Source organism: Corvus moneduloides, chromosome 20 (assembly GCF_009650955.1).
Source record: "Corvus moneduloides isolate bCorMon1 chromosome 20, bCorMon1.pri, whole genome shotgun sequence".
In the NCBI taxonomy this organism is placed as follows: Eukaryota; Metazoa; Chordata; class Aves; order Passeriformes; family Corvidae; genus Corvus; species Corvus moneduloides.
This window is the reverse complement of record NC_045495.1, coordinates 9,771,826-9,798,411: the sequence shown is the minus strand read 5'-3', so window position 1 is coordinate 9,798,411 and position 26,586 is coordinate 9,771,826. Positions and strand designations below refer to the sequence as shown.

General features: G+C 49.3%; 1 protein-coding gene across 1 annotated transcript in view; it reads right to left on the bottom strand.

Annotated features, from left to right (window-relative positions):
• Positions 1 to 26,586, bottom strand: part of AUTS2 (activator of transcription and developmental regulator AUTS2) — a 773,410-nt gene that overhangs the window by 47,219 nt on the left and 699,605 nt on the right. Inside the window, 1 exon segment of the mRNA XM_032130357.1 lies at positions 21,068 to 21,116. Coding sequence (XP_031986248.1) covers positions 21,068 to 21,116 — 49 coding nt within the window.

The following is a 26,586-nucleotide window of genomic DNA, read 5'->3' as shown; positions in this document are numbered from 1 at the left end:
GGAACGTGGGCCTGTTCTGAGCCTCTGCAGCACCTTCCTGGAGGAGGATTTAGCTCCTCTGGGTCTGCTCCCTCCACCAAGGCCATGGGCAGCTGCTGGGCAGCCCCAGGGACGAGTCCCAGCCAGAACACAAACCACAGCCACACCTGGCTTACCAGGACATTTCCACAGCAGGCCTCCTATCCCAGAGCAGACACTGATCACTGGCCTAGGCTGTTGCGAAGCTCATTAAATTAAAACATCTCCACAAACCTTACCAATAAACCAGAACTGAAATGAGTTCAGCAGCTCTTCTCTTGGGACTGGAGGGGAGTTATCAGTCAAGACCAAACACGAACAGGAGCTAAACAGGAGCTAAAAAGCAGAGGGATTCCAACCCTGCCTCTCATCTGCTTCTTGGAAATACATTTCTTAGAAAACTAAAAGGCAGATAAATAATAAAAAAGGATCTGCACTAAGTAGATCATTTGTTTTCAGGGATGTAAGTGGCAAATGCTGAATTTCTTTGCCTTGAGTTGCAGCAAACTGTCACTCTTACATAGGCAGCAAGGGAAAAACATACTTATTATTAGAAAACAATCACTGCCAGATCTGATAACAATCTGACATTAACAACTGTGGGGATTCTGCTGCCAAGGATGTCTTGTGTTATTTAGAAAACAAAAACGAAAAAATTCCTGAGGGGAGAAGCACACAAACAAATAATTGTTTTACATCCTATTAATAAACCTCTACAGCTCATACCTCCCTCAGAAAACGCTTACAGTCCTGCTATCACCTTCCAGAGCAAGTTACCAAATCACATTTAACATTCCTGAGGTTAAAAAACCAATCGCAGCTGTCCTACACAGAAACCACCACAAACATGGGGGTGCTGCTTTTTTCCAACCATTCTACAGTGGGACGCGACCTCCTTTTCGTAGTGGCTCCTGCTCCCCACAGCCAAGGCTGGAAGGATTTACCCCCTCCTTTATTTTTCCAGTCTTAATCCCTGCATGCAGCACAAGCTGCCAAGGCAGCACCATTCACACAGCCAACCACATGAAAGAGGTCAAGATCAGCTTCCAGGTGACTCGAGCTGGGTACAAAACTCTCCACTTGGCTTCTGACTTCCAGCTTCAACCAGTGGGGGAACTGTCAACCCACTGACCCCATCCAAACCCAGCTAAAGATAAATATTTGGGCTGTGCATTTTGAGGAGGCACCTAAATGGACCCCAACGTGCACAGGCAGTGACAGCATTAAGTGAGTGGTAAAATACCAGAGGGTTTTTGAGTTTCACGAAAGGCTGGAGGATAGTTTGACTTCTCTACAAGAGGTTAGGAAGTCACTGAAAAAAAAAAAAAAATCAGACCTGATCACAGCATTGAAAGGGCCAGAAAACCATGTGGATATCCAGATGCATCTAAATAGGTGAAGTAACCATCTGGATGGTTCAAATAAAGGAAGACAATCTTTCTTTTTAGTTTTTATATGTCTTGAAGGACTCAACCACAGCAGGCACTGCAGGTGCTGAAGTTCCTGTGTTCACTGAAGTCACCAAGTTCATTGAAGTTCCTGTGACCACTGCTCACGTTGAATTCACAGCAGAATCCTTCTAGAGGGGAATTACATTTCCAGTTGCTGGGGTTTTTTTACACAGCTGATGCTACAGTGTGTACTGGAGTTTCTAACTGAATTTGTTCTTAGATTTTACAGCAAAATTTTAGACAAGTTCAGGTTCCCTGTGTGCAGACAAAGCGGGGATTTGCGTGGGGTGTGTGGAAACAATTCTTACGAAACACTCTCCCATCTGAAAATGAAATTTTGTTTCTTCCCTGGTATTTTCTGGAGTTCAGAATACACCTTTACACCCAGAACCATTCAGCATTACTGTCCTCACCCCTTTGCAAGGACCTCCTGCAAGTTAAACCCTCACCAGGCTCACAGAAGCCACTCCAACACCGAAAATGGGATAAAAGCTGCAGCCCATCTTAAGCACATCATGGAAATCCCTCTATCTTTGCCCAAGAACCCTCTGCATTCTCATGGCCGTTCCTGAACACAGGCAGCCATCCAGTACCTGTGTGACAGGACATGAGCAGGTCCTGAACTGCTCCACATTTACACAAGGTGCTGGGTTTAAACCCAGACACTGCCCTGGACTGGCTGGGACAACGAAAGGCATCACTGCACTCAGGAAGAACCACGGAGCCTCCAGCAGTGACCAGGGTCAGCAGTGTGAGCAGGGCTGAACCCAGGGGACACAGACCCATGGGATCATGGAATCCTAGAATGGTTTGGGCTGGAAGGGCCCCTAAAGATCATCTCGTTCCACCCCTTTGCCACATACTGAACTTCATCTACTCCTCCACCAAACGTCTTGGGGACGAATGCCCAAACCCCACTGATGGTCCCTGCCTGCTCCATCGCTTGTACAAGGCCTTTGCAAGACAAATCCCACAAACAGGAGACTCCCTGGCTGGGTTTCCCTGCTCCCCTGTGCTTTTCATTGTCCTTGTTTTGTTCTGGTTGCTGGGTTTGGGTTTTTTCCTGCAGTGGTGGAACACTGAGCTCACACAGTGGAGTGTGTAACCCTGACAGCCCTGGAGCTGCTTCTGCCCCAGCCCAGCCCTGGGAGCTCCTCTCCTCACACTCTCCAGTTAATGCCTCTGGAGGGTGACCTGGGCACCGGCTCTTCCCTCATCTGAGTGCAAATCACTTGCCAAGCTTAGTTTCATTTAGACTGTGCCTACCAGGGAAAGGTCACTTCCAGAGTCCATCATCTCCTTCCTTGTCTCCAAAGATTATAATTTGTCCATTGCAATTCACATCAGGATGCAATTTGGCAGGTAAGTTAGAAGTCTGGAGGCAATTATTTTCCTTTCTTTAGAGAAATAGGTTCTATTCATTCAGTTATTTCTCAGTTATTTATTTTAGATGGAGCACAAGGGGGGAAAAAAGGGAAAGGAAAACAAGATGGGTTTAGATTTTATGATAGGATTGACACTCGATGTTTTGACATCTTAGCAGGGTTGATTATACTGATATATGCAATCCATGCATCTAATTCTACCCAAGAGGAAAGGGCTGTAACAGGAACATCTCAGCTCTTGCAGCCAGGTACTCGTGTGCCAACGAAAACAACCATTATGGCAGATCCTTAGCACTCACCCCCATTGAACAGGTACAGTTATTATTACTCAGTGTAAATCACCTCATTTGTAACAGCTGAAATTTCTTCCTTTGAATCCGATGAGTGATGTGCTGCTCTCAGCTTACCAGGAAGCACCTTTCTTATCCCAGTGATTTTCCTCAGAAACACAGCCAAAAACAACATTTAAATTACGCCCAGGTTTTTGCAGCAGCACAGGTGACAGGGACTTTCCTGCCCAGACCTTCCCCTCACTCCTGCCCACGAGCTGACCCTGCTCTGACCTCTCTTGCCAAACACACCCCTGATGTTCACACCATCATCCAGCCTCGCCTGTGCCTACGTGTTCTCTGGACACCACAAATTAAAGGGTTAATGTCCAGATCTAAGGAATAACCTGGACAAAACAGAAAGGATTCGATATGGATGAGTGCTTTCACCCACCACAGCCTCCTTGTACAGCTTTAGTGGACTCTGGTGGAGGTCAAGACAGTTTTCCAGCTGGATTTTTCCTGGCCCTGCTATAATTGTCTTTTCACTATTATCTTTTTACCCTATAAAATATGGTTTCCACATGGCTCAAAGAACAACTACCAGAAGTCTTCCCTTTTCCCATTTGTGCTCACCAGGTATATTTGGAAATGAATTTCACTGAGCCCAGATCTGTCAGCAGGTCCCAGGGCAGACTCAGCCCTGTGTCACCATTTCACAACATCCCAGGATGGTTTGGGTTGGAAGGACCTCAAAGCCCACCCAGTGCCACCCCTGCCATGGGCAGGGACACCTCCCACTGTCCCAGGCTGCTCCCAGCCCCAATGTCCAGCCTGGCCTTGGGCACTGCCAGGGATCCAGGGGCAGCCCCAGCTGCTCTGGGCACCCTGTGCCAGGGCCTGCCCACCCTCCCAGGGAACAATTCCTGCCCAATTTTCAATCTCACTCTACTCTCAGTTACCTTCCTATCAATCACTAAACTCACTCCCAAGCTCATTTCCATTTTAAAAAGAAAGTTATTAGAAAAAGGTGGTTCCAGAACTCTTATTTATTGGAGCAAGTGATTACTTATTTCAGCAGTTAAGAAGAAGATGCAGTAAGTTTTATTTTAGCCAATTAAGGAAGTTTCACGTGAACTCCCCATCAGCCCCAACCAATTCCACGTGAGCACAGCAATGTGCAAAGCTGCCACTGAAACAGTTCAATGAGCCTTAGCCTAGAATAAATTTGCCAGATCAGATCTTTACTTGAGAACTGAATTTTAGGAAACTGCAGCTCTTCTTGCAAATCTTTTTCAGGCACTGTGCCCTGTAAAAGAGCCAGTGAGATTTCTCTGACATTCCAGTGGAAGCCTAAGTTTTATCAGGGACTGTAAAGATTTAAAGTCACAGTATAATCTCACCTCCAGGTTCTGGGGCCCACTTCCCTTATCAATTAACCTGTCAGCCAACAGTCGGCTCTAATTAATGAAATCCTTCTTTAATGAAAAGAATTTGCCTTGAGCACAGTCTGTCAGCTCCAGAACCACTCTCCAGTCGGGAGCATGTCACAGCAAACCCCATTAAATATCTGCAGAGAACCCAACACCAGCAGCAACCTCACACTCCCCTTGGCTGCTGCAGACACCTGTAATGTTATTTTTCCATGTCTGTACCCTGCTGCCACAGGAGGCTCTTTCCTACACAAACCTGCCCTTGCATTTGGCCCTGATGCACCTTTGTTCCAGCTGCTTGCAGAAGTTTGTGTATTCACAATCCCAGAGCAGAGAGGCTCCCAGACAAAATCCTAACAGCAGAGGCCTCCGAGAACACCTTTTCTGGGGAATACTCAGTCTGAGGTGGACATTTCTCAAAATGCACAGCAGGAGTCATCCAGAGCCCTGGCTCCAAGAATAAGATTTTAGATTTATTTCTTTTAAAATGACACAGTGACAGACTCTGTGGATTCCATGGACTTTGAGACTTTATGGACACTCAGCCTTTATGGACATTCAGACTTCACAGACACCAGAGGCCACACTGCCATCCTCTGGAAAAGCCACAGTTTGCAAAGAACTCCCCACACACCATCCCTGCCCTGGGCATTCCCCAGGTGGGAGGAGATGGGCACAGGGAGCTTTTCCCTGGGAGCACTGCGTTAGAAAAACGGGACAATCCCTGTGCTAATGATCCCCCTGCTCCCCGTGGCTTCAAAGGGCCTGGGATCACCTCTGTAATCTTCTGCAAGTGCTAGCAAACAAAATTACAAGTTTTAACGCTACAGGTTCCAACAAATTCCCCTTGCCCTCAGTGCAGCAACAGACTTAAAAATAGATGTAATGAGCAGCTTTGGATCTGCATAAATCCCCTGTGGAGTTCATTAATGATTTCATTTTTGGCAAGACACCATGTCAAATGAGGGAGCATTATTAAAAACATACACAGATATATGTACCTGAGACTGCCTTCCTGCAGATGCTCAGGGAGAAAAGGAGGCTGTGTAATTCTGGTTTACCTTTTAAAGAACATGATTGTAATGGCGTGTAGCTGCAAAGCCTTTTGTTCTCACAACTAATTGCAGCTCTCCAAGGGATGCCTGAATCGGCAATTATTTTTATACTTGAGAAAATGGGATTTGAAAGTTTACCATGGAGTCATGGATTGGTCTGGGTTGGAAAAGGACCTCAAAGCCCATCCAGTGCCACCCCTGCCATGGGCAGGGACATCTCCCACTGTCCCAGGCTGCTCCAAGCCCCAATGTCCAGCCTGGCCTTGGGCACTGCCAGGGATCCAGGGGCAGCCCCAGCTGCTCTGGGCACCCTGTGCCAGGGCCTGCCCACCCTGCCAGGGAACAATTCCTTCCCAATATCCCATCCAGCCCTGCCCTCTGTCAGTGGGAAGCCATTCCCTGTGTCCTGTCCCTCCAGCCCTTGTCCCAAGTCCCTGCCCAGCTCTCCTGGAGCCCCTTTAGGCACTGCAAGGCCACAATCAGGTCATTCCAGAGCCTTCTCATCACCAACAACCCCAGCTCTCTCAGCCTTTCCTCACAGCAGAGCAGCTCCAGCCCTTGGAGCATCTTCATGGCCTCCTCTGGACTCATTCCAACCTTTCCAGTCCTGTAGTTAAACCCCAGCAGCTCCGATCCTGCCGCTGTTTGCTCCTAATCTGCGCAATACAAGGTGAATTATTGCTCCGTGAGGCTCCCATTTCACACCACGGCTGCTGGTGCATGAAATCCCAGGAATGTGCCTGTTGACAAGGCAAGGCTCAGCACGTCCATCACCAAACCACCCTCAGGAAATTCGCTGCTGGCTGATGTGTTGTTGTTGCAAGAAGAGAAAACTGAAACACAGCACGTCAAAAAGTATGTGCTGCCTCCACCTCCCGTTTACTCCTCAGGGGAAAAGGTAAATAGAGTATAAGCAATTTCTTTCTTTTTTTAAAAGAAAAAAAGTCTAACCTGCCTGAGACGCAGGGAAATCATTTACCTTCTGCCTGTCAGAGCAAGTTCTCTGCGTGCTTTTTCCATATCCAAACCAGAGCCCAACAGAATGGATTCACTCCATCTACAAAGGGCAAAGTTTAAGTTGCAGAGTGAAAATGAAAGCCCAGTGATAAACTCTGGGTTTTAAGCAGTGCTTAAGTTCCATGGTTAGCCAGAGGAAAGCAAATAAAACCTAAATATTCAAACGGAGACTGCTAAAGTCTGTTTATCATTTCCTGAAGAATCAGCTCCAAGACAGAATCCTATTCCCTGCCTCCTGTTTGCATTTGGAAATTACTTTATCCATAATATGTTTACTAAAATAAGCAACATGAACACATCAGTTCTGAAAGCAGACTTTTACCCACAAACCAGGCTGATCCCTGAGCTTTGAAGTTTCCACAGCTGCCCTGTTTTTCTTGGCCACTCCTCGTTCTGACTGCTAGCAGCAGAAGAATCATAAAACATTGCAGAAAAATGCTACAGATTCTTTGCCAGAACAAGTAACGTCCCCCCCGTAGCATCTTTCTGAATCATTTCCAGTAACATCACAGTTCTGCTTCTCCCTCCTTCCCCACGCTCTGCTTACCAACACTGCCTGCCTGAGCACAGCAAACAAACACAGGCAGAAACAGCAACATCCTCGTTCCCCTCGCTGGCTGCTGGTACCACCTGGGCACACATTGGGACTGACCTGGCTGAAAATTCCGACCTGCTACTCACCCACAGGCGCAAAAAAGGTAACTGTTAAAAAAGGAGTAATTCCAGGGTATGTCAGGTTACAGAGCCTCTCACACACTTGTGAATGCATCCACTCTATTTTATCACATTCATTAAATCACATAGGATTAGGAGTATCAGCTGCTCATAGAATCCCAGAAGGTTTGGGTTGGAAGGAACCTTAAACCTCATCCAGTGCCACCCCTGCCATGGGCAGGGACACCTCCCACTGTCCCAGGCTGCTCCCAGCCCCAATGTCCAGCCTGGCCTTGGGCACTGCCAGAGATCCAGGGGCAGCCCCAGCTGCTCTGGGCACCCTGTGCCAGGGCCTGCCCACCCTCCCAGGGGAGAACTTCTTCCCAATATCCCATCTAACCCTGTCCTCCTTCAGCTTAAAGCCATTCCCCTTGTCCTATCAGACACTGTGCACTCCAGGGCTTCAGGGTGTTTTCCTGCAGCTCCATGGACACGCTGGAGTCCCATGCTGCCAGAGCCCTGGGGAATTCGGGGTGTGCCAGAAGGACAAGCAGAGCAATGCTGGGGCTGTGCTGCCATGGGCAAGGGCAGAAGCCCTGGGGGATTTGGGGTGTGCCAGAAGGACAAGCAGAACTGGGGCTGTGCTGATGTGGGGAAGGGCAGGCACCCTGGGGGATTTGGGATTCTCCAGGAGGAGAGCAGAGCAGTGCCAGGGCTGGCAGCACCCAACGCTCCCTGAGATCGTGGGACTGTGCCCCCATGCCAGGTGCCGGCACAGGCCAGCTGACCCAAAGGGCTGCAGGACACTGAGCACCCCAAAGGCACCGTCCTGCTGGGGACACCGCACTTTTGGGGACCCTGGCGCAGCCATCGCTGCCTTCTCAGGACACAATAACACGTCCAAAGAAAAGAGGTTTCACCGCTTTTGTGTAAACTGCCAGAGCAATCAAAACCATCATCAGAGACAAGTTACTGGCTAATCTAATTTTTAAGTATGCACAGCAGTCAACTTTAAATTAATTGTAATATCAGACTAAAAGGTGAAGACATCACTTCCTGGCACACCCACAGACCCCCTCAGTGACAGTGTGTGAGTGCCATTGTTTTTTAATTATTATTTCTTCAAATGCCTTTGTTAAGCCTTCGTTCCAAGTTGCCAGCCCTTTACCTGCAGGAAAATGGCAATGACTTGTCCTGGGCTGCTGAGGAGATCATGCGCACACCATCCCCAAGCTGTCCCCTGTGTCCCAGCACTCTCTGAAGCATGGTGGCTGGTGTCACCAGGGGCTGTGCACACAGCAGGCTGTGGCAGCTCGCTGTGCTTAGGGTTTGCTTCACCCCGTTATTTGCTTGTCCCTGACAGACCTGCGTATTGAGCAGATACTGTCAAGTTATTTTTGGCCCTTGATATAGTGGCAAAACATAACGAGGCCTTGAGGTGAACAACCACCTTGGCAGCAAGGCACAGAGCTGATGTACTGTTGAAAGGCTGGAGAGCAATTAGGTTATTCGAGCAAGAGGAGATGCTGGACAGGGCATGTGAAGACAGAGAACACCAGCTTAAGTACTGAAACGCCACCCCCCTCCCTCAAGCTGTCAGCTAACTATTTAAGCAAGGTGTTAATTTACTGCAGGCTGGATTGTCAACAAGCTTAATTTTTTTATTAATTCAAAAGATGCACAGACTTGTCCCACACGCACACATTGCCCAGCCCTTTCCAGACAAGTGCAGCAGCTTGCCAGATGATTGTTATCACCATTTAATTGTATTACAGTGATTCCCACAAGTCCTGGCTGTGGGCCTGGTGTGCAGAGCGAGGGGCTGTGCAAACAGGGCCAAAGGTGGTCTGTGGAGTGATAACTTCAGAGTGAGAGTCAGCATCAGATACAGAGAGCAGACACAGAAGCCGATGGAAAAACAGCTCAGTGGAGACCCATCACCCCACGAGGCAGCTCACAGGATGCCGAACGCATGGAGTGACCTGAGGAGCACGAGGGTAGGGCACAAGTCCTCTCTCCTGCTCTGTGGGTGTCCATGGGACTGGTCAGGGAACCGTGTCACACCCACAGTGCCCCCAAACACGCCTGACCCTGCACAGCCCCGGGCTCTGCAGAGGACACCCTCAGACCATCGTGCTGGTCACGCTGTGGGGAGTGCTTCTGACCTGGCTGACTGATCAAACTGGGCTTTATCTACTCAAACTCGACATCACATCCTGTCTGCATCACAGGAAGTGCATACAGCACGTGAGCACCTGGCAGCATTGGGCCACGGTCTTTTAAAGAATCACAGAATCATGGAATGGTTTGGGTTGGAAACAACCTCAAAGCTCATCTCATTCCAACCCCCCTTCCCTGGGAGACCTTCCACTGTCTCAGGGTGCTCCAAGCCCCATCCAGCCTGGCCTTGGACACTTCCAGAGGGTCACTTTAAGAAGGTATTTATTTTTGTAAAGTATTTATGCAGATACACCTACAGGAAAACACTCTGTAAGCTAAGCACCCTCCAAGTGCAAATTCACAGGTCACTAATTAGGGCGTAACATATCCAGAGAAACCACTGGCAAAATACAAGAGCAGGTACAACAGCCAAGTTTTAGGAAGGAACACTGACCACAGCATGGAAAAAAAGCTGTTAGACAAGAAAAATGACCTTTGCAACACAGAAACAAGAGTTTTCTAATTCAATCCATCCAGTCAGTCACTGTTGCTTTACCCTTTAAGTGGTCAAGGATGAGGTTCTGCACCCAAACGTTATGATTTCTCTTGGAGCCTGGACTGAGCAGGTCACAGGGACCTGTCTGCTTATGTCTGTGGCTGAGGGCTGGCTGTAGATGACAGGACACCTCTCCTGCTGCACAGGGAGCAGCACCACAGGCCCAGGGACATCCCCAGTGCCAGTGTGAACTCATCCCTCTGACAGGCAATTGCTGGTGTATTCCGAGGGTTGCTCACCCTGTCTGCAGCCAGACACGACTGTTCAGGTATGAACTGGGTTGTAATGAGCTGGCTGCTCGAGAGCCACGTCTTCAAAATGACTTGGCTGGAGTGGTCTGCTTTAAATGCGTCTGATGCAGCCATGGGATTTCTCTTGGCATGGTGAAAGAGGCTGAACCTGGTGTGCTAGGATTGCTCCTGAGCACGCCCTCGTCCCTGAACGTGTTCAGAGAACCTGGCACAACCCTTCCACGCTGCTCCTTCCAAAACCCTGACTGCTTTCCGTCTTTCCACCCACATGGTAAATCTTTCCCAGATCCCAAAGCCTCTGGAGGCTGTGTATTCATACAACAACAACCCTCACCTTCCCATCAACACCCACTTGACTGGGAGTTAGAAACGCAAGGCTGAACTTCTGGCAATGAATGAAGACCAGAACGAAGACCAAGATCATTCCTCTGCCTTTCCTGACAAAGAGGTGAGGTGAGAGCTCAGGAGTTCACCTCATTTCTTCCATATGAAAACTACATGGGACCTGTTCAGACCTCAGGAAGATCATGAGGAGAACCTGAAGAACAGTACCTAAAGAACATCTCTCAGATGCAGTAAGATGGAAGAGGAAAGATTCCAGCAGTCCTCTCTCGGGAAGCATCAGAAACTCAGCATCAGACTTTCCATCCCTCACAGCCTGAAGTGTCTCCTTGCCTCCCTAACCAAAACACTGGAGGATCATCCAGCTTGGGAGAGCAATTCCCTTAATGACAACAGTCTCTTTATGCTGCCCCAGGGTGCCAGGAGGGCTGGTTTTGAAGTTCCAAAGCTGACCCGCCCCTGAGGCTGAGATCCACAGCCGGCACTGTGCTCCTGGCACAGCTTCCCCCCGCTCCCCAGGGGCAGCAGGTCCTGCCTGGCACTGAAAAACTGCCAAAGTCAGATCTTAATAATCATTTATCTCAGCAACACGAGCAAGGAGAAAAGAAAAAAAACCCAACAGTTGTTATCAAAGGACAGAACAAACTGGTGCTGAGGTCCCCAGGCAGCTCCCACACCCGCTGAAAGCTGCACAGGCCCCAGGCATACAACCCCCGGCAAAGAACCCAGCCAGCAGCAGCAAAACCAGGGCCTTGCTCATCTGCTTTTGATTTCTAAACGCTGCTTCTCTTAACAAATGAAGTTTCAGTGCTCCTGGGACCAACAGCCTAGCAAATGAACTAAGTATTTATTTGTGGCTTTATTACTGGGCAGACCCATTTCCATGGAGTTGTTTTTCCTTAGAACCCAGCCTGCTCTGCAGCAGCTGTTTTCTATTACAAACCACTCAAATTCCTTTGCCTCCAACTTCCAAAAGTGCCCACTAACCTGAAATAGTTGGAAACTACAGCAAATGGCTGTGGGAGCTCAGCAGCACTTTCACCTCATCCCTCTCCCCAGGTTCTTCCCCATCTCCCTCACCAAAGTTTGAGTTGGCCCAGGTGGTTCCCATTCTCCCCATCCCCCAAGCCTCCAGACCCCACAATGTTTGTGAAGGACCCTCAGAGTACAAAGTGACCCACAGAAAGGTTCCCACAGAGGCTGGGGGAGAAGGTGGTTTGGCCCATGCTGTGCAGGACTTTTGAATCACTACCGGTGAGGGGGGAACAGGAGGTTGGGGAGCTCCTCTGACTGTGAACAGGAGATTGGAATAAATCAGGTGGCTCTGGAGAGGTCAGGGCAAGCTGTGAGTGTGCCTTGAGCCAGGATTTCAAGTGCCAGCAGAAATCCTGCTGCATTAACACAGACTCCAGCTCTGACAGAGTTTGAATCTTGTGCTGCTGGACTTTTCAACTCTCTCCTGGCCCAACTCTGAAGAGTCTTTAGCAAGTTGAGGTCTTCAGCTCCAAAAAAAAAAAAAAAAGAAAAGAAAAAGGTTTCTTGGCAACAACATTTTTGGCTTGGAAATTCTTGACTGTGGGTGGGGAGGCCCTGGCACAGGGTGCCCAGAGCAGCTGGGGCTGCCCCTGGATCCCTGGCAGTGCCCAAGGCCAGGCTGGACATTGGGGCTGGGAGCAGCCTGGGACAGTGGGAGGTGTCCCTGCCCATGGCAGGGGTGGCACTGGATGAGGTTTAAGGTTCCTTCCAACCCAAACGTTCTGTGATGCCACAATTCTGTGACAGTCACAGAAGGAGCCCCCTCCCAGCTCCCACCTCGCTCTCCCAGCACGTGTAAGCCAAGGCCATTAACTGCTCTGAAGGGCACTTCACTCAGTTTATCTGCTCCTCTGTTTGCCACTTTTTAAGTACACACTGATATTGGCTTTTTTAAAGCACTTGAACACTGCGCAAGGCCCTTTCAGACACACTTGAGGCCTCTCTCAGCCAGTCACATCCAGCTTGGAAAACAGCTCCCGTTACACTGAATAACTGGATGCCTTGGACAACACCAGGACAAGTGGTGATGGCAGCTGAAGCCCTGTCCTGATCCTGGGCTGGTCCTCCAGCACTTTGGCAGGGTCAGCCCCTCTGCCCTTGCCCAGGCTCTGCCTCCTCCCACCCCATCTTGCACTTGAGCAACTCAGCTGCAAAATCATCCTTTTTTCTTTTTTTGCTGTGTTTGGGTTTCTGGTGAGAAATCACTCAGCTCACACTGCCCAACTTTGGTGCCCAAAGCCAGGGCAGCACCCATGTGGGGAAAAAGGATGGGACCTGCTGGGGACAGGGACAGCAAAATGAGCCTAAGTCCTCCTCATTCACCAAGGTCCAGTAGGGACAGGAAAAAAGGAAAGCTCAGTGATCCTGGGTGGCTGAGAGTGCCCAGGGTGTCCCAGGATTTATTCCTGTGGCTCTCATCCAGCAGAGCACTCAAGTAAATGCTGGGTGTTAACAAGTGTTTGAAGGCAGTGGAGCAAGGAAGCACAACACTGAGCTGAAGCCTAAACCAGGACAAAGCAGGCTCTGTTTATTCTGCCCCCTGAGCCCAGAAATGCCCTCTCACAACCCCTTCTCTGAGACTCACAGCATCCCTTCATAACCAGGCCCTGCCTTTTCCTTTGGATAATCTGCACTGAGCCCTGAGAAAGCCAAAAATTCACTAGATTAAAGTCTCATCCCTCACAAAGCCTTCTTTGCCACCAGAAGGAACGTGGCAGCTCTCACTGGGAAGCTTAGTTTCAGTTTTTCTGCCTACTCAGACAAATATTATTGCACTCAGGTCATACATTGAAGAGTTTCTTCACATGTTCAGACTCTGTGTTTTTCTAGGAAAAAAAAAAAAAGCTGAGATTTTGGAAAGCAACAGTGAGATCTGCCTGTGGTTCTCCATTCCTATTCCCACACTTTGGAAAACAACGACTAATTCACAGAACTTCATGGGCTTTTGTGGGCAGTCTGCATGATAAAATAACATCTGACTTTGTGGGATCATTTTATGTGGAGAAACATTTAAAATATGTCAGGGTGGTGATTAATCATGGAACGGTTTGGGTTGGATGGGACCTTAAAGCTCATCCCATTCCATCCCTGCTGTGGACAGCGACACTTCCACCCGACCTGGCTGCTCCAAACCCTGTTCAACCTTTTTGAAGGCAAAAGGCATTCTTGTCTGGGGGACAGTTGAGAACTGGAAGAAAAAAAAAGCCTCTTTGCTTTGGTTTTAAGAGCTTTTTAAGACTTTATTAAAAAAACAACAAAGGAAAAAAAAACCCCACACTTCATATATACATCTCTGCAAAACTCCTACTGACATCCAGAGTGTCAAGACTGTAGGATGTGGGATATTTTGGGGTGCTTTTTTAAAAAAAACTAACAGTATCTGTCTAACAGCCCTTGCTCAGGCTGGGTAGTTGTGCCAAGTGAGGAGGCAGGAGATCCTACAGCAGAAGGGCTCAGGAGGTGACCTAGAGGGTTGGTGACACAGCTTGGTGTTTGGGAAGCCTGGGCAAGCTGTGTACCCCACAGCCATGCCCCAAGCACCCCATAGCCACACCCTGAGCATGCTCTGCACAGCTCTCCTGACTTCAAACCATCTTAGAAGAGAGAGGCTGGTGGTGCAACTTGGATGGTGGCTGGGAATCAACCACTTGTCTCTGAAGGTGAAGTTAATTTATGGCCCACTGCTTCTCCTTTTCTTATTTTATCCTCGAGCCACGCAGGGCACACAGTGCCCCACAATGTTCCATGGTGCTGCTGGAGGCACCACAAGGGCTGGGGCTGACAGTGGCACATTCTGGGAACGCCCTGTGCTGGCTGTTCCCTCCCTCCAGCTGGGAAAGCTGGGCCCTGTGTGCTCCCACAAGCTTGGAGAGACCCCTTTGGTCCTCCTACAACCCAAGCAAGGGGTTGTGGAACCCGAGTCCATCCAGTACCAACACTAAATGACAAATCCAGTGAAGGAACTCACGTTGTCCAGCGTTATCTGCAACCACAGATCCATTGTGTGCTGTCCTTGGCTTAACTCCTGGGTTAAACCCGGGTTGAACCCACTCCCAGGCTGAGCCTGCTGGCAGGAGTGGCTCTGCTCAGGTGACACCCTGCTGGTGCACACCTGATGCAAACGCGGCCCCTCCACTGTGACACTGCTGTGCTTTTCCAGTGCAAATGAAATGCATTTGATAAGATAACAAACGCCTGGCAAAGCACATTGAAGCTATGCAAGGGAGAGAACAGGAGGGGGGAAAAAAAAATCTTGTATAAGCAGCAAAACAATACAGCTTTATCTAATCTGAGCAACTTATTGCTGCTTGTCTGCCTGTGTGTGTTTTACTGACAAAATAAAATAAATTGAATCAGCTCACACACGATAACATGCTCTTTCCTACCTCATACTAATTGCTTGGCTAATTGATGTTTGTTGAACTTTCTCCATTTCATTGAGTGATTAGGTACAAAGCTAACAGTTGACATCTGTAGGCGCTTAACTGGCGTCTGTAATTACTGTTAATGTTAAATAATTGTTAGTTAATTGGAGTGGTAACTGACTGAATAGAATCCAGATTGTGAAGCAAAAAGAGACCTAGTTAAATAAACATACATTTTCAGAGAAAATAACATTTTATTACAAGGGAGAGACTAACAGCAGGCCAGATAGGGGAGGTCTGCAGGATGCTCCGTTTACCAGATCTCACAGCAGCCTCCAGCCTGGACTCCCCCAGCCACAAGTATGGCAAGGCAGAATCTCTGTCACCAAAACACTCCTAGCCCAAAAATTTTTCCTCATTATTTTGAGCCAGTTAGCACAATTTTACAGCCCAACACTGACATCTTTCTTGAGAAAATCAAATGGAGGCTCATCTACAAAACAAATATTCCCTCCATATTAGATACAATTGTGCTGGTAAATATTGCCATTTTGCTCCCTAGCCTGGAATAGCTTGACTTTAAAAAAATCCACAGCCTTAAATGAACTCTTGGGGGCACGTGATCACCAACTGACTGCAAAGGGTACTTGATACCAGCCCAAAGGGGCAGAGATGCCCAAAACAACACTTCCAACTTCTCCCTCTGCTGTTTTGGTCAAGAAAAGCCAATGCCTTCAGCCATGCCGGCTGCTTTCTGTTTTTGTTTTGAATTACTGACTTCAAAGTTACCAGTGAAGCCTTGAAAGGCTCCTGTTTTGTAAGTTTAATGATTTAAGAATCTGAAATGTTTTGGAAGAGGCTACTTTGAACTTTGACCTGCTCCTCTGGGCACATCACATTATCCAGTGACCTTTTCCTGCAGCTACAGAGCAGCACTGGGACCCCACAGCTCTGGCACCTCCCAGCACTGAGACCCCACAGCTCTGGCACCCCATAGCTCAGCTGGCAGCCATGGTCCAGCCAAAAAACCACCAGGATGTAGAGGAGAGGGCATGGAAGGGATAGGACTGGAGAGGGGTGGTTTGTGCTTAGGAGATGTAGCCATAAAGGATGCTATGAACAAATTCCTTGCTCAGATAAAGCCTCCCTGGCACAGGAATAGCTGCCCTGCTCTTTTGTGCAGCAGAACAAAGCACCATCTCAAGACATTTATCGACCTTTTTGTCTGCTTCACTCGGAAGTCAGAGTGAAGTGACCCAGCAGCTCCTCTAATCTAACTCAGGGGTACCAGAAACCCGGGCTCTCCAAACCCACAGCTTTTCCCAGTGCTCAGCCTCTCCCTAATGAGACACTGAACTTCCACATGGAAAATACTGAAAGGCCATTTGAAAGCCACCAAACACCAGCAAACCAGTGATTCAAAGCCACCAGGGAAGCCTCCGCCGGAAAGGCGAGGGGACACCACTGCCAGGGTGTCACTTGTTGGGGTGAGCCATCGGAACTGCCACAAAAGCAGACATCTGGGGTGATTCAGCAGTCCCTGAGCCTGCTGGCCTGGGGCCGGTTCCCTGCAGTGCTGGGATTGCTCCAGAGCTCCGAGAGCAAGGAAGGAAGAGGCATTTCAGTGAGAAGAGGCAGCAGGGAGGGCCAACATCCACACAGCAGCCACCCCACAGACTGCAAGCGAGGCTGAGAACACACCCCAAGTGAGTGAGGATGTTCCGTGGATTCCTCCAGACCCTGGACAGGAGGGAGACAGCCCCAGCCAGTCCCCTGGCACACCAACCATGGTAACACTGCACATGTGCTGCCTGCGTAGCACTGGATCCACTTACATCCAACTCGAGATGCCGTGGGGATGGTTTACTTAAGAGTGAGAGCACCTCTCCACAGCCAAGGATCTCCTGTGAATGGATCAGCAGGGAAGGAATTGCCAGCTTTAGCTCCCTGCTTGTTTACAGCAACAGATGTTGTAGAGGATCCTCAAGAAATGCTTCACCACAGACAGCCAAGGGGAGAAACAACAACACGCCTGTTTTTTCTAGGGCAGGATATTGCTGCAGAGCAACCTAAAAAGCCAGGGCTTGATCTGACTGGTATTGCAGCCACCAGTGAAGCCTCCTAACCCAGATGCCTTGATCTACCTCCAGCTGAGAGAATAAATATTTCCCTGACAGCTGGTGGTGCCACGCAGCAGAAGGATTCATAAAGTTTACATGAACATCCTGTAAACAATTTGAACATAAAAAGCTCTAACAGCCCAATTGTGCTTCTGATCAAAGGCAAACTTCAATATACGGCACAAATGAAAACTTCACCACTTTGGGACTCATTTCTCCCTCCAGGAAAAGCTGTTTTCCAAGGGTACGTAGGAGGGAGTTAACATAAATGAAGCACACAGTTGTAGTAGGAGCTGCCTGCTCTGCAGCTTCAGATGTGTGTATTTAAATTATTGAGAGATAATGGAATTTAATTACGCTGAGAAGTCATGTTGCAAAAATTCATGAACAAACCCTGTACTTTGGCTGGGATTAATGGTGCTGAGGTGAAACTCTCAGAGGGTGAGGGGCAGTTCTGTTCCTTCAAAGACACACAGACTACAAGCAGCAATCCCAAACTGGAAGGGCCATCCCGCAGGGAGCGAGGGAGGGAGAGCAGGAGCTGCAGGCGGGGGATGCTCTCCTCTGCCAGCTCTGCTCCAACTCATTTATTCAGACACTGACAGCTCCTTTGTCAAGTATTACCAAGGGCCCAGACTCTTGGGTGCTCACCTCCCAGCACAGCCACCTGGATTCCCATGGGAACCACCTCCTGGGATAATTTAAGCACTACAAGGTGTTCTTGCCAGAGCCGTGGAGTGCAGGGCTCTGATTCACGACCAGGGAGCACTCATTCAGTGGCAGCTACAGAACCTCCTGCTCTGGGGACCAAGCTCCATCCCCCCAAATTCCCAGCCCTGCTGCAGACACACTGAGAGCTGGGGACCTCTGGGAGTGGTGGCAGTAGGGAGGTGACAGGGGAACCCCATAGCCCTTTCCATTGCTCGACTCTGACATGAGTCTCAGCCCTGAGGGACCCCAACATCCACTGGCTGCCCCCAAAAGCTCACAGGACCCTTCTAGATTCAGGGGTGCACCTTCCCATTCAGCTCCAAGGGCAGCCAAGTCCCAAATGGGAGCTGAGAGACTTCTCCTCAAGGGTTTTACCAGCTCTCCTAAAGAGGGTTGGTTGGGGGGGGGATTTCACTTGGCTCTAGATTTTTAAAATTCTTAGTGTTTCTGAGGGAGGCACTGTTCCACATCACACACCCACACTAATCCATCACTCCTTGAGCCTGAGCACATCTTAAGCCTTGAAGTCCACAACGAAATGACAGAAAGGGGACAAAATGTATATACGAGATCTAAACTGCTTCGGGATTTGTACCTGCTCCATAAATTCATTACTTCTGTAATTTCTGCTACTTCAGTTATAAATAACACTAAATAAAATTTTTTAAAAAGGCAAGAAAAACCCAAGCAGTGTGTGAGCCACGGGGGGTTGTGGGACATCCAAGAGGAGTGGCCACGGACACAGAGGGCCGGACCCTGTCAGCCTGCCCAGCCCTCCCAGCCTGGCAGCTTGGAAGGCTCCATCATGATTTACCCAATGCAAATCTGACCTTTCTTACGAGTGACTTTTATTGCTTTTGGCAAAAGCAGCCGTGGACAACGCAGTGGGGAAGAGCTGGCTTGGAAGGAAACAGCCTGAGCTGTGGAGAGGGAACTTGAACTTGGAATATATCAAACTGACAGCCCCCGGGCACTCGGCAGCTCCCCAGGGCTGGCACTCAGAGCAAGAACAGCGCCCCAGCACCGGCAGAGAGCCCAGCACCTGCCTGCCAGCAATTACTGACATTATCTCCAAACAGGGGAGCTTTTCTGAGCTTCTTTTCCTGATATTTAGTAGTCTGAATGCTAATCCCTTTGACAAAACTGTCCCCTATGCTTTTTCTGTTCTCCTTCCCCTTAATCTCTTTCTCCCAGCGGAAAAAAAAAGAAAAAAAAGAGGTGGGGAAAAAAAAAAAGAAAATACCAGCCAGCCTAGTTTGGCCGCACCTGGATTTGCATTGATTCCTCCCTTGTCATTCATGTTACCAACAGGAATTAGCATATGGCTTTAAGGGGAAACTCAGGAGGAGAAAAGAAAGATGCCATTTTGATGGAAATAAGGGGCAAAGGAATAATCTACCATCAACTAAAAAGCTTATTTGTGTACGGTTTCCCAAGCAAAGCTTCGAAAAGCCCATGTTGATTTTAGGCTACACAAAGAAACCCTAATCCTTTCAAGGGAACTAAATCACCAAAGAAAAGTACCTCGGAAGAAAAGGCTCCCTGTCAAGCATGGGTATTCACATCCAAAGGGATGCCACGAATCAAGCTCCGTAAGTAAACAGCAATAAGAATGTGGGAAATGTGTTTGAGTCAAAAAAGAAAACCAAAGGAAGAGGAAGAGGGGCCTACTCTTCATCAGTCACCTCCCGGGGAGGAGAGGAGCCCCTCACCCTGGTTACAGGCCTGCGCCAGGAATGTGGATTCACCGCCCGGCTTCTCCTGCCCTGGCCCAGCCCCAAGAAAGGGCTGCTCAAAGGCCACAGCTTTTTACAGCAAATTAGCAAAATAAAGATGCAGTCACATGTAGTTTGGGGGCCGGGGGTCACTCCAGACACGCAGCTCTTCCCTTCTAATGGCTGTGCCACCTATTCTCAGCCTCCGGAGGGGCCTGGGGAACCCGTAAATGCCATTAATCACAAAGGATAAATCAGCTTGCCAAGTGAGATAACCTGGTTAGACCACAGAAATAATCCAGACTGTACTTCCAAAGGATGCTAATACATGAAAAACAGGACTATGGATTCGTAATGCAATTAAATCCAGGTATAATTCAATATGCAGCAGAAGCCTTCAGAAGCAGCAGCAGATCAGCATGGGAATCCCAAAGGTAACGGGGTCACATTCTGTCCCCACTTTAACCACCACAGCTTCGTGGAATTAAAAGGCACAGAGAAACACTGCAATGACTCACTGGAGCAACAAACCAAACCCAGGGCAAATACTGAGCAAATCCACACCCGGCCAACAAAACACACCTGAATTTCAAGCGAGTCAAATCTGCCTCTTCTAATGCAAACTGGCTCGAGTCTTCCAACCCCCACCAGATAAAACCCCAGGTTTACAGCCAGAAGCTCACCCTTTTCCAGGCAGTGCCCATGTGCTGCCAGAGAAAAGCAGGACACTGGGGTAAAAACCAGACGCACTCTCAAGGCTTTGAATTATACTTGTTTGTGCAACTCGTGCCTGGAGCTGATCCCTCCACCCTCCTTGCAAAAACACCAACCAAACCAAAAATGAGAATTAAACCCAAAGGATCCCCAAAGCCTTTCTAACAACGGCGCTCCAGGCCCAGCTCCACACGGCAGCTCACGGGCGCTGATTTAGGGCAAGTTTTCCCTTAATGTACTGTTATATCATTAGCCACTCTGTCTTTGGATTGCTGTTTGGAAGAAATTAATGGGATACTGAATATTTAAATGTGGCCTTCTCTATCATTTATTAACTCTACAGAAAGCACACAGCACAGTAAGCCATGGTTTATGACTATTATCCTGTGAATACTAAACGTTGGCTGGTTATTACTGTCAGCAGTGCAAATTGGCTATTCATAATTCCACGTCTATCATGGAGCTGATGAGTAACAATCAAGTTAAAACATTTTGAAAACTCTTACAGTTATTTAAATGAGCTTAAATTAAAGCCATTTGTAAAATAAACTATTCCCTAATATTGTTATTTAAATTAATTCTGACCTGGCAGGCAATGCATTATTTAAAGCCTATATTTTATATTAAGCAAAGCAATTACCAAGCATACAGAACATGTCTGAAACTCAGAGAAACATAAAAAGCACTAACAAGCTGATTGCGACATTTCTGCAAGACAAGTTACACTTCATCTCCCATTGAAATTGCCATGAAAAGAAACGTGTGGGGGGAAAAAAAAGAAAATAAATCTGTTTGGGATGTGAATTGCAGCCTTACCTTTATTTGTGACAGCGTTGAACAGTTTCTCAGAGCTGGCATCAGATGCCTGAAAGACCAATAAAAAAAAAAAAGAAAAAAAGAAGTTACATTTTCTAGCAGTGATAGATTTCCAAAGGCACGGCGGTGTATTTATGCACAGGCAGAGGTGTGTATATTTTAGGGAAACAAATCAGGAGACAAAACCAGGAGCGCTGGCAGCGGCGGCTCCGGGGGCCGTGTCCATGAGGTGGTGCTGTTTGGCTGTGCTTCGCCGCCCTGCAGTGCAGATTTTTCTTTGGAAAGATTCTATTTCATAAAGAAATGGGGTTTTTCCTCAACATTAGCTGCACAGACACTGGATCTTTGTACTGCCATTATCCAATACGTTCCGACATTGATTTTTGCGATGGAGAAGTCATGATTTCGAACCCGACAGCCCATTCTTGGGAACCTCCAGAACTGCAGATTTCTTAATTAATTTTTAAAGTATTTTTGGGATCCCTGCTGTGTGAACATTCGATTTTTACCACCTTCAAAGCACTGTTGATAACTTAGGTTAGTAATTTCATAATTTGCTGTTGCAAACTCTTTGAAAAATAAAGAGTGTGTCAGTATTTAGGATCAGTGTGTATTTCCACATCAGCTTTGCCTTCCTCAGAATAACTGATTCTTGACACCTCGCTGTGTAAACTAATAAACCTTTTATTTTCCATCAAGCCACCTTTATCCACAGAGGTTTTTCCCCTTAATATTGTGTTAATAGCTTGTCTATTCCGGCTGTTTCTATGCCAGGGTGCCAGCTCAGCTGTCCACCCATATAAAAAGCTTTATTTCAGTTTCACACAAAACCATTGATCTCCTCCTTTCAGAAATTCCAACGGCACCAAACCAGCCGGGGAAGAGAACACTGCAAACGTTCATTTTACGAACACCCCGAGCCCACGAGCACCAAACACTCAGTTTGTGCCAGCTGTGTGCTGCTGGGTTTGGGCACACACACACACAAACACACACAGAGCCAGCTACAGCTCAAACTTCTCCCACTTCTGCACCCACAAAAAGCCCAGAGCTGTTCAATTCCGAACTGGAGCCTGGATCCAGCCCCGCTGAGAGACAGGCTGCTCTTGGAAAGCACAGGGAAAACGTGCTCAGTAACAAAACACTGCAAACAGGGTTAAAATGCAACACTTGAGAAAGATTTTAATTCTTCCCTAGAAACTGTTTTCTTACATGATTCAGGAAAAATAATTGAAAATGCTGGTTGGGAAGTGGGCTGTGGGGATTTTTTGTTAAAGGGAAGGAATTTCTCAATTCAAAACCAGATGAAAATCACTAGACAATCAACACAAACATTCACTATCTAGACTGCACTAAAAACTTGGATGTGAAACTCCTGATAAATGAGTAGACACGGCTCAGACTGCGCATCACAATGTAGGAATACACTGAAATAATTTGTTTGCCCTCAAGTTAGTGACAGACAAGATTTCTATGATTAATTATTAAAAATAGCTTTATTCTTTTTCAGACTTCTAGACAGATTTTACTAGATTACTGCTGCCTCATTTGAAAGCTGAGCTGGTGCATTTCGTCTCAATTAAATACCTTGTAAACACTGGATTTATTACCCAATGATGGATTTATTATTCAGTGACGACTTTCTCTAAATTAATGAAAATATGTGAATAACGCACAAATTGAAGAGATCAAGAAGGCCATGTGCCTTAAAGAGCAGCCCAGTATTAGTCCAACAAGAGGCTCAATACTTTCCTACCCTTGTCAATCAGCCTGCTTAAAAATAATCTTTCCCAGTGAATTTCAGCTGTTATTGTCTTCTCAAATGCAGCTTTCCTCTGAAGTCAAAACTCTCTGAACCAGTTCTTTTTAGAAAGAAAATCCAATATTAAAAACCAAGCAAACTTCCTACAGTTTCAGCTATTACTTTATTTTACTGTTTCAAAACAAAACAGCACAGGGAAGCTCCACGCTTCCTATTCGCTTGATTTTTCCAAGCACTACAAAGAGGGAAACATCCTTTTAAGAAGTTTGCTCTAATGCCGAGCGTAAACCAAGAGCTTGCTTTTAAGCCATGGCTTTTCAGGTGCAATCTTTTCCTGTGCTATCACACACACCACTCACAAACAGGGCTGTGACACCTGGAAGTGGCACATCTCGAACAAAACGCAGCCTGCCCGAGGATCGCTCCGGAGCAACCTGGCAGATGATTGTCCATGTAACATACATCTAAAAAAGGAATTCTTTTACAAAGACAAAGCTCGTCCAAGACCGAAGCTCATTTTGCATTACTGACCACACACAACCGAATGGAAGTGCAACTTGAAATAACCCCACTGCCTGCAATACCATAAAAATAACCCAAATGGTGGCTGGAACAGTGAGATGAACTTGGCTCGCCTATTTTCTTACTTAAAAATTGGAATTTAAATACAAAATAGCAATTAAGGTGAAGTACCGGTGATACAGAGGCGAACACAATCTCTGCCAGCAGACACACAGCGTATCAATTTCCATGCAACTATTATTTTTCCACAGCTAGGCAGTCACATCACGCAACAACACTGAAGGAACAAAAAGCCCAATTGATTTAAAAACCCGCAACAACTCAGCACTACCCCAGAAAGATGAAATTCAGTGGCTGTGCAGCGCGGAGCCCTGCTCTGTACTGACAGGCATCCGCGCAGACAACAAAGTGCCTTTATGTGCACGGTGGGTGCGATGTGGCCGAACCTGGATGTTCCAGCGGCGGAGAGGGGCTCGGCTCTCCCTTCCCTTCCACCAGCCAAGTGCAACTCTCTTCTCCCCATCTCCCCAGGTCTTACTTGAGCAGCAGATGAGCACTGTCTACTGGCACCGTGACATTTGGGGACAGCACCGGGTTATCCGGGGTGCTCTGCCCTAGGAGCCCCCTCGGTTTCTCCTGCACAGAGCCGGAGCTGGTGACACACAGTTCCCTTCCTCGCACTTTGGCCGTTTTCCCTTACAAATCCCCTTGTTACCAAGCGCAGCTTAATCCTTTTCACCGCGAAATAAAACAAGTCAGCAATCCCTGGGCTTAAAGAAAAAAACCCCAACAAACCACATAGAAAAAAATGACCTAAAGAGTATTTTTCCCTCACCAAGGAATGTGCTGCCGTTCGAGGGGATGTATGACTAAAATATTTCCTGTCCAGACAGCGCAGCCTGACTCACTGCTGGCACGGCCCGGCCCCGCCGCGGCACTTGCACCGGCCCCGCACCTGCCCGCGGAGCCAGCGCGGCCCCGCCGCTCCCTCCGCCCCGGCCCGTCCCGGGCTGCCCGGGCCCGGCGGCCGCTCCCCCCCGCCGCGGGGCCCCGCAGGAGCCGGGCCGACCCCCGCCGGTGGTTACCTGCTGTCCGGGGGCTCGGCGGGGCGGCCGGCCCGCGGCTCATGGCGGTGCGGGAGGGGCGGGCGTGTGCGGCAACTCCGATCCAGCGCGGCTCTCAGCGTCCCGCGGCCAAACCCCAACTAATCCTCCGCGGGGAACCAACTCCGCGGGCCGGGCGCGCGGGCGGCCGGGCGGGCATCCTTCCCGGGCCGCCGACCCCTTCCCCGCGCCTGCAAGATGGTTCCCGGGAGCAGCGAGCGGAGCGCGGCGTGCGGGGTGCGCGGCGGGCACGGAGCGGGCGCTACTGGAGCGGCAGCAGGACAAAGAAAACCATGTGCGGCGGCGGCGGCCGGGGGCAGCGGCGGCACCTCCGGGTGCGGGGCGGTGCGGGGCGGTGCGGCCGCGGCGCCTCCTCCCTCCCTCCGCGGCTCCAGCGCCGGCGGCTGCGCGTCCCTTCCTCCGGGCGGCTTTTTGGGTTCTCTTCCGCTGTTTGCTGGTGTGTTTGGGGGGGTGATTGTTTTTGTTATGGTTAAAAAGTCATGCCCGTCCTCTCCCGAGCCAAAGCGGGCTCCCGCCGGGCGCCGTCCCTCCCGTCGCGGCCGCGCTCAGGTGAATTCCATGGGGGAGAGGCAGCGGCCCGGCCCCGGCTCCTCCGGCCCCGCCGAAACAGCCTCGCAAGCCTGTAATCCCCGAGGGGCGGCCGCTCCGCTCTGCTCCGCTCCTCCCGGCCCGGCTGCAGGCGCCGGCCGGTCCCCTCTCGCCGCCGGCTCCGCTCCGCACTGCGCGGCGCTCCCGGAGCCGCCGCCGCCGCCCGCCGGCTCCGCCCTCCGCCGCGCCCCGCCCCGCGCTCCGCCGGGGTCCCCGCGGCGGGGGCGGCCCGGCCGGGCGGGGGAGGCTCCGCGGGAGCCGCGCTCCCCGTCCGCCAGCGGCCGGCTCGGAGCAGCGTGCGGAGCTGCGGGGCTGCGCGGAGCCCCCGGCTCGGTGCGAGTGCGATGCGAGGGACCCGCGGAGCCGGACAATCCCCCCTGCCCCGGGATGGCGGCACACGCACACGAACATCAGTCGCTCCACGAACATCACTCTCTAGAGCTCCGCGGGAGGAAAACACGATCGAAAACATCGTATTGCATTTAGCAATTTTGTGGTTTCAACGGAAATTTAATTTTTTTTTTTTTTTTTTTTAAGTGGGAAAAACCAATGTCCCCAGCTGCAGGCAGGGTGGCCTGCCGGGGACCCGGGCTGCTCGCTGAGCTGTGGTGACTGCCTGAGCCCCCGTGCAGAGACTCGACTGACTACTTCCAGCACTGAACATTATTGTCAACGGGCAATGGATTTCCCACTCGCTGTAGGTTTTCCTTAAGCGCAGCACACCATTAGTAATGGCCACCGCGGAAAATAAACGCACAGATACATGATGATATAAATGATTATTCACTGAAGCGCGGCACTCGGAGCCAAATGATGTTTCCTGGGAAGATGAGAGGCAGTTATGCACATTGGCACAGTAGCCCATACGGTGAGATGTTTCCTGGGAAAGGGATAGGTGCTAAGAGAGGACTTACGGGCTTGCAAGACCGTGCCCAGGGAGTGTTTTCAAGATTTCAAACCTGGAAATGGGTTTCAAACCCATACGGGCTAGGAGTGCTAATGGAATTTAACTCCCATGGGTTCCACTTGAATTTGAGCTAAATCCTCAGAAACAGAGTTGACAAGCCCTATTCACCCCAACTCCTGTGCCAGAGCTCAGCCTGGAGGAGGTGACTCTCCTAAGGAAAAGGTGGGAACTACCTACACCAGCCAGAAAACAAAAGCAGAGCAAGAGCTGTGTGTGCCTGGTCGGCCTCACCTGAGCTGGGATTATAGTTATGTGCTCGAAATCCAACAGCAGCTTGGAAAGATGTCCCTATGTCCTGGCCCAGCTCCGAGCTCGCCTCGGGACGTGGGATGACGAGGGACTGCCCTTCTCCTGGCCCCAGGGCACCAAGGTGGCTCTGAGCTCTCCCCCAGCAGTGACGGGGTGCAGGTGGCTGCAGTGGCTCTGGTGGCCCTGCCCAGAGCAAATCCCACAGTGTGTGAGGGGAAGGGAAATCATGATCTGACTGTCCACACAAAAACAAGTACCATAATTAAGAAAGAACTCCTACCAATTACCCATGTAGAACTACATGATT